The sequence below is a fragment of the Procambarus clarkii genome, chromosome 21 (assembly GCF_040958095.1).
Source record: "Procambarus clarkii isolate CNS0578487 chromosome 21, FALCON_Pclarkii_2.0, whole genome shotgun sequence".
Taxonomy (NCBI): Eukaryota; Metazoa; Arthropoda; class Malacostraca; order Decapoda; family Cambaridae; genus Procambarus; species Procambarus clarkii.
Window position 1 is genome coordinate 39368450 of NC_091170.1, and position 8510 is coordinate 39376959.

Consider the following 8510-nt stretch of genomic DNA (forward strand, 5'->3'; position numbering starts at 1 on the left):
CAACATACACCCCCCCTCCCTCACCAACATACACCCCCCCCCCCTCCCTCACCAACAAATCATCAATAATTCAAGTGCTACACGACGTCGACGACGATATTAGATTACGAAGTATAAAAATTACTGTTTTCCGTGTGATCTCAACGGACTTGAAAACACAACACGAAATTAATTTTCCATGACAATCTGTACTGCAGGAGAGAGAGAGAAAGAGAGAAAGAGAAAGAGAAAGAAAGAGAGAGAGAGAAAGAGAAAGAAAGAGAGAGAGAGAGAAAGAGAGAGTGAGAGAGAGAGTGAGAGAGAAAGAGTGAGAGAGTCAGAGAGAGAGAGTGAGAGAGAGAGAGAGAGAGAGAGAGAGAGAGAGAGAGAGAGAGAGAGAGAGAGAGAGAGAGAGAGAGAGAGAGAGAGAGAGAGAGAGAGATTTAGAATTCAACTTATTAATTATATCCCACTTTGCTCTAAATAAAAATAACAAACTCGGAAATTACAGAAAATCACAGACATAATTTATTTGTCATCTTTGATGTGATGATTCCATTCATCAACTGTCATTTAATGTCGACAAATGTATTGATGCTTCGTTGTGATTTGCTCATTTTCCTGGCCAATCAGAGCAGCGGGGGGCCCCGCTCTCATGCGATTAGCCAATCACCGTCACTCAAGTTGCACCGAGGTGCATGACGTAACACAACACAGCATGCTGATTGGCCAATCCCCCACCCCTCCTCCACATCCTCCTGGTGAATTGTGTGATGGAAAAATATGTTTTTATATGAGTGAGGGGATCCTTCAGCATGCCAGACGGAGCATAATGAAGAGTGATGGATCCAGTCATTATTTATATACTGATATTTGCAGAGCATGATGGGTGGCATTATATTATTTAGCGTCATTACAGGTCGAACGCTCGGCCGGAAATGTTCCCCTCAGCTTGGGAGCACTTTGTGCCTCCTCTCTCTCTCTCTCTCTCTCTCTCTCTCTCTCTCTCTCTCTCTCTCTCTCTCTGTCTGTCTGTCTGTCTGTCTGTCTGTCTGTCTGTCTGTCTGTCTGTCTCTCTCTCTCTCTCTCTCTCTCTCTCTCTCTCTCTCTCTCTCTCTATCTGTCTGTCTGTCTGTCTGTCTGTCTGTCTGTCTGTCTGTCTGTCTGTCTCTCTCTCTCTCTCTCTCTGTCTGTTCTCTCTATCTGTCTCTCTATCTCTCTGTCTCTCTGTCTCTCTGTCTCTGTCTGTCTCTCTCTCTCTGTCTGTCTCTCTCTCTCTCTCTCTCTCTCTCTCTCTCTCTCTCTCTCTCTCTCTCTCTCTCTCTCTCTCTCTCTCTCTCTCTCTCTCTCTCTCTCTCTCTCTCTCTGTCTGTTCTCTCTGTCTCTCTGTCTCTGTCTCTCTGTCTCTGTCTCTCTGTCTCTGTCTCTCTATCTCTCTGTCTCTGTCTCTCTGTCTCTGTCTCTCTGTCTCTGTCTCTCTCTCTCTCTCTCTCTCTCTCTCTCTCTCTCTCTCTCTCTCTCTCTCTCTCTCTCTCTCTCTCTCTCTCTCTCTCTCTCTCTCTCTCTCTCTCTCTCCCCCTTTTAAGACTAGGATTTATGGGGGCTGTCAAATGACGTAGCTAGTGAAACTGCAAGGAAGAGCTGTTATCCTACCTCAACTTATCTGAAGCCTGCTCTTAGAGACTCATTTATTTCATGAGAATGTACTTTGAAACTATCACAAAGGGAACTGTCTTAAAGGAACTATCATATAAAGAACCTGATGAAACTGCAAACAAGTCCTGTAATACGACCTCAGCTCAGTTGGAATTTACTCCTAGAGACCCACTTATTTCATGAGCCTATTATACGAGCAGCCTATTTTATTTCTAGTCAATTGGAATAAGCTTTATTCATTAACAACATTAGGTAACAATCATATAAGGAACAAGATGAGCCCGTAGCCAACTGTGTGCCAGAGCCTTCGTGTGATCAGTTGACCTGATCTCCCGTGTATCAACCTGTTTAGCAAATAAGTTCGAGATGCGAGTCAGCCTGGGAATGAATGATCGCTGATGGAGTGATGTTCTTGAGGAAGGCACTTCCAGCATGGGACTGTTGAAGGTTGAGATCTTAGTGCTACGGGTAGAAACTACTGGTAGTCCACGGAGTTGGGCCAGATGCTGATCTTTGAGAATGTTGGCCTTGCACATGACAGTAACACCAAGGTCACGACGGTGTTACAGGCTCTGATGTTCAGATGGTTCCCACCAGACTTGGTCAAGACTAGAGATGAACCTTCTTGCACGGCTCTCCATTGTGCCTTAAAGTCTGAAGAATGACGGGGGTGTAACAAACTAGTTGTTGTAGGAATGATCCAGAATGTTCTAGAAACCACGTGTAGGGACCTGACCCAAGCACATGGTCGCATCCCCTACGGGGATTGGCGGTAAAAATAACTGCCACCTTTGTTCACAATTTCGTATAATGAATTATTCCACATAATTCAGTAATTTAGAGAAATTAGTCTTCATTCAAATTGTATAATATTCCTGTTTATAGTATCAAGAGTATCTTGATTGTTAGGATAATGAGTAAGTCACCATCAGTGACGTCACGAGCCGGGACTAGACTTTGCTTCGGAGTGACCTCAGCGGTCACAGGTCATCAGTTTCCACGTCCACTATTTCTCAAAGGTCAAATAGCCATTTTGTAATCGGAAATAGCCCTTCCCTAAGATGCTTGTGTAAATAACTTCAGTTAAAAGAATTCAACCAATCTGGGTCGTTCAGTACAACAGAGATTAGTTGTTAAACTTAAGCCTTGCTAGTAACTTAGTAAATTAGGCAGAAGAATACCGATCTGTACTTCTGGGTAGAGGAGCATGAGGGAAAGACAGTGTGGAACTAGGAGCGGCCCGGGCAGGTGACCTCGACCCACTTGCCCCAAGACCTAGCACTAACACCGAGCTGGTCGCCTCAAGGTAGAGTTGTTAAGAGTGGTATAGGGAATTAGTTCAACTCATTGCTTTTCACGTCAGGGAGTGCTCAGTTTAGGGAGTGCTTTGATTTTAGAGTTTTAGTTTTGAATAAACCATTTAGCTACTAAATTGTCTTTTTATTAATTTCCATTTTATGTAATTTATTTTCATTGTCCCGGACCACGTGGGTAGCCTAAGAGGCCGAGTTGAGTTGGGCTGCAGATGCTTACACCAAATAAGAATTCATTATCCCTTTTGATTTTAATTAATTCCACACTTAACGTAAAATTCGATTCATATATTACTAGTGGGGATCAAGCCCCAAAGTTTATTGATTAGCATGATCGATCCAGACCTCGGTCATTGCTCAGTGGGAATGGTCTGGTGGTGGCAGCACAAGGCGATTCTAGAGTTTTGCTAGAAGTCTGTTTTCACGTCATAAGGGTTGTAGAATCTGAAGCCGGTCAACGGCTTAAGACCACGTGGCGTGGGGTCGGCTCAAGTGTAGCTCTGGGGTCCCTTGGTTTGAGAAGTGAATAAAGATTAAGGACCGGGTGAAGGTAAAAGCAGATTAAAAGTAAAGAACGAAGCACCCGCGTTACAGAGGAAAGGGGGGGGGGGGCAGGCGATCCAGGAAAGGGGTACATACTCTGAGAGCGAACTTGTGCTCCGCATAAGGTTTAACAGCAGCGGCCAACAATGACAGCTTGGCATGGGGTGTCAAACCTCGAGTCCTAGGGAAAAAGCGTCAAGTTGTAACAACATTTTTACTAAAAAAATCTGGTAACCATTCATATGGGTATGTATGTATATATGTATGTATGTATGTATGTATGTATGTATGTATGTATGTATGTATGTATATATGTATATATGTATGTCTGACCTACATTTGAAACACAACGGTGACCCCCAAAGTGCATTGTGTTACCTGGCAGTTAGTTCCATATATCAACAACCCTAAACCAGAAATGTTCACAATTCTAAACCAGAATTTTCACAACTCTTTCCTATATCTAAACTTATTTATATCCAATTTTTTGTGTGTATTTTATGTTGTGTTGATATATTTAAAATAAAATATATATTATATATATGGCAATTATGACACTGTTCACGCCTCGTCTTCCTTGAGACTATGAGTCAAAGTTTTATCTCCCTACATCAGAGAAGTTTCTAATTCAGGTTTCTAGTACATGTTCATTGTAACTTTAGGTTCATTCTATAGTACGGTGAACAAAACTGAACTGCACTAAATATGATACAACTAGGTTCCTGGATGGTTGCTGGATAAGAGATAGGCTCCTGGATAAGAGATAGGCTCCTGGATAAGAGATAGGCTCTTGGATAAGAGACAGGCTCGTGGATAAGAGACAGGCTCTTGGATAAGAGAGAGCGCCAGGTCCCTCAACCCTCACACCCTTCTACACCCCTCCACACCACTACCTCACACACCCCTCAATTAGGAAAGCAATCATTTTCTTTTATGTTAATAGCTTGCAAGGATTCACCAACCACTGAAGGGTCGTTGATCAGTCCATAGCTACAAGACCTTTTACCTCTGTTGCACTTTAGCAGTGTAGCCAGGCGGTGTGCATGAGTGTATGGGGGTGAGTAAACTCATAAATGAATGAGAGGGAATGAGGAAATTTCTAACCAATTTTATTGCTAGTCATAATAATTTGATGAGCTAGGAATGTTCCTGTGAGCTAAGTCTCCACTCATGAATCCAGATCCTCACCCCCATACACTCACTCATCATAAGACCGAGAATGGGACCCAAGAGCCAGAGCTCAACCTCCCGCAAGCACAACTAGGTGAGTGCATTGTTACAGTGGAACTCTTCCTGTAATGAATGCTTTATTAATAATGACAAAAATCAAGGAAGGGTTTTTTGACTTTTTTAATTTTGTATTTGTCAATATTCTATGAATTTATCAACAACAGGACAAATTTCTTCCTGTATCTTACAGTCTGGCCGGTACATAACCCTATTACAAATTTTAATAACCCAAGGAAATTTGTTCTTGTTGTTTATTAATAGTTGTTAAAGGGATATAATTAATGTTATCTATATTAAATATAGATGCTAAATAAAATTAAATATAACCCCCCCAAGAAAAAGGATTTCTTAAAATGTTTCATTCAGGGGAAACAGGTAATAGGTGCTGAAGGTAATACGATTGTAAGGGAGAAAGGGATCACATGAGTAATAGTGACCCACTTGGAGGTGTTGGTTGAGTAGTTGAGGCCCCGTGTTCAGTGTCCTTATAGTCACTGAACACTGAGGTAGTGAAGACTTGTACTGAACACTGAGGTCGTTGGTGACGACTTATACTGAACACTGAGGTCGTTGGTGAGGACTTATACTGAACACTGAGGTCGTTGGTGAGGACTTGTACTGAACACTGAGGTCGTTAGTGAGCACTTACATTGAACACTGAGGTCGTTGGTGAGCACTTACACTGAACACTGAGGCAGTAAGCACTTACATTGAACACTGAGATAGTTAGTGAGCACTTACACTGAACACTGAGGCAGTTAGTGAGGACTTACACTGAACACTGAGGCAGTTAGTGAGGACTTACACTGAACACTGAGGCAGTTAGTGACCAGTTGCAGGCACCAAACACACAGTATAGGCTCATGCTCAGCCTATACTGTAACTTTCATTGGACCATTTTTTTCCAGTTAAATTTTAAATCCTGAAAAAAAAATCGGATTATTTTAAGAAATTGATAAATTGATCGACAACTTGAAAATTTATAGCTTAATTAATATAGTAAATAATAATAAAACAGAAAAACTCTTAAACACAGACAGCTTCAAGCACTGTTAGATCGCTGGGTCAACCACTTGGGCTGGACGGTAGAGCGACGGTCTCGCTTCTTGCAGGTCTGCGTTCAATCCCCGACCGTCCGAGTGGTTGGGCACCATTCCGTCCCCCCCTTCCCCGGTCCCATCTTATGCTAATCCTTATCCATTTCAAGTGCCGTATAGTCGTAAATGGCTTAGTGTTTTCTCTTCATAATTACCTTACCTTACTTAGACACTTAAATTCACTCAACATAAAACATTGCACTGCACAACACCACTCATGCACTCATTTATCCACAACCACTGAGCCACACACTCGCCCACTGAAACACACCCACTGGCAAACTGTCACCAAACCCACGTAGAGTGTACAATCCTTGTCACTCGTCGCAAAGATAAAAGTTCCCCGGTCCTAAGCTCACTATAATTGTCTAGGGTTTGCCACGAGAAAATACTAAACTGCTTCACAAGTCTTCAGTGGGTGTAACAACTTTGGCAAATGTGTCTGGACCCACATTTAGGTCTTGGGCCCACGTTTAGGTCTTGGGCCCACGTTTAGGTCTTGGGCCCACGTTTAGGTCTGCGGCCCACGTTTAGGTCTGCGGCCCACGTTTAGGTCTGGGGCCCACGTTTAGGTCTTGGGCCCACGTTTAGGTCTGCGGCCCACGTTTAGGTCTGCGGCCCACGTTTAGGTCTGCGGCCCACGTTTAGGTCTTGGGTCCACGTTTAGGTCTTGGGCCCACGTTTAGGTTTTGGGCCCACGTTTAGGTCTTGGGCCCACGTTTAGGTCTTGGCCCACGTTTAGGTCTGGGCCCACGTTTAGGTCTTGGCCCACGTTTAGGTCTGGGCCCACGTTTAGGTCTGAGGCCCACGTTTAGGTCTGCGGCCCACGTTTAGGTCTGGGGCCCACGTTTAGGTCTTGGGCCCACGTTTAGGTCTTGGGCCCACGTTTAGGTCTTGGGCCCACGTTTAGGTCTTGGGCCCACGTTTAGGTCTGGGGCCCACGTTTAGGTCTGGGCCCACGTTTAGGTCTGCGGCCCACGTTTAGGTCTGCGGCCCACGTTTAGGTCTGCGGCCCACGTTTAGGTCTGCGGCCCACGTTTAGGTCTTGGGCCCACGTTTAGGTCTGGGGCCCACGTTTAGGTCTGGGGCCCACGTTTAGGTCTGGGGCCCACGTTTAGGTCTGGGCCCACGTTTAGGTCTGCGGCCCACGTTTAGGTCTGCGGCCCACGTTTAGGTCTGCGGCCCACGTTTAGGTCTTGGGCCCACGTTTAGGTCTGGGGCCCACGTTTAGGTCTGGGCCCACGTTTAGGTCTGCGGCCCACGTTTAGGTCTGGGCCCACGTTTAGGTCTGCGGCCCACGTTTAGGTCTGGACCCACGTTAGGTCTTGGGCCCACGTTTAGGTCTGGGCCCACGTTTAGGTCTGCGGCCCACGTTTAGGTCTGCGGCCCACGTTTAGGTCTGCGGCCCACGTTTCGGTCTGAGCTCTACGTGAACTAGCAGCTCTACGTGAACTAGCAGCTCTACGTGAACTAGCAGCTCTACGTGAACTAGCAGCTCTACGTGAACTAGCAGCTCTACGTGAACTAGCAGCTCTACGTGAACTAGCAGCTCTACGTGAACTAGCAGCTCTACGTGAACTAGCAGCTCTACGTGAACTAGCAGCTCTACGTGAACTAGCAGCTCTACGTGAACTAGCAGCTCTACGTGAACTAGCAGCTCTACGTGCTATTATAAAGATATAATTCCGCAATTTGGATTTTAAAATAAAAATAATAGCGTAAAAATCTATCAAGTCGTAAAAACATAATTTACTCATTGCTCCAGATAATTCGAGATTTTGCTTTAAAAAAATAATAATAATTGGGAATCGAAACGAAATTTCTGGCCATTAGTGCGGCGGCTTCTTGCCAATTCACAATGAACCATCGTGCAGCTGCCGCGTCCAGAGGTAACGAGCGGAGGTGTAACGTATGGCACCAGTTCCTTGTAGCGGGAATGATCACAGCAAACACCACTCCCCATCACCCATCATCTGGCTCAGTCATCCCAGGAGACCTATCCTCTGCAGCATCCAACGGGAGCAGATGATGCTTAGTACTCTCACATTTCTTCTACTTCTCCCTTCTCTCTCTCTATTTCCTCTACTTCTATTCCTATTTCTGCTTTTCTCACTTTTACTTCTCTCACCTTCATCTACTTCTCAATCCTCTCACGGCTAGTGCTGCCATTTAAAATGGCATTCCGATCTAATTTGCAGAAAACATGCCAAGCTTTAAATGATTTAATGGTGTATTTCGGTTGCTGTCTCTCTAATGTACACCGCAGCTGTTAAATATTATCCCTTTTAGCCTCGGTGGTAAATGCAAATGTATTAATATCAGAGAACATGCATATTTCACAGGCGCTCATTAGCTAAACATGTCGATGAATGTTGCATATCTCCATCTTGCCCTGATCCTCCCCAGTTAATGCACAGTGCCGCTCTCACTCATTATGGCCCTGAGCATTTGTCAGCCTCGGCCATCACCGCCTCGGCCTGGGTAAACACGGGCGGCGCTGCTTCACTACCAGGAGCTGAAGCCTTTCATCAAAGCCACAAAGTTAACCAGGTCGTATTTCAGGCAAGGAAAAACCCCCCACGCCACCAACACCCACCGGTAAAAGAGACGGGCTATGGAGCAACAATAACGGCCTGGAATGAGGGCATTACGGCTGGTAATTACAATATATCCCATTACAAAGATTTACGCT

The 8510-nt window shown here is 44.9% G+C and overlaps 1 protein-coding gene across 1 annotated transcript; it reads left to right on the forward strand.

Moving 5' to 3' along the window:
• Window positions 1–1680: 1680 nt before the first annotated feature.
• On the forward strand, window positions 1681–7501 carry LOC138367293 (serine-aspartate repeat-containing protein I-like). Its single transcript, XM_069328712.1, has 2 exons — window positions 1681–1762; window positions 7257–7501. Exons 1-2 carry the CDS (start codon window positions 1681–1683, stop codon window positions 7499–7501), a joined length of 327 nt encoding a protein of 108 aa, XP_069184813.1.
• Window positions 7502–8510: the final 1009 nt, after the last annotated feature.

What these genes read in the sequence shown, in the direction of transcription:
- LOC138367293 (XM_069328712.1), top strand. Translation starts at nt 1,681, where the DNA reads ATGTACTTTGAAACTATCACAAAGGGAACTGTCTTAAAGGAACTATCA. An exon ending in TGAAACTGCAAACAAGTCCT is followed by an intron (nt 1,763 to 7,256) that starts GTAATACGACCT and finishes TACGTGAACTAG; the next exon opens with CAGCTCTACGTGAACTAGCA.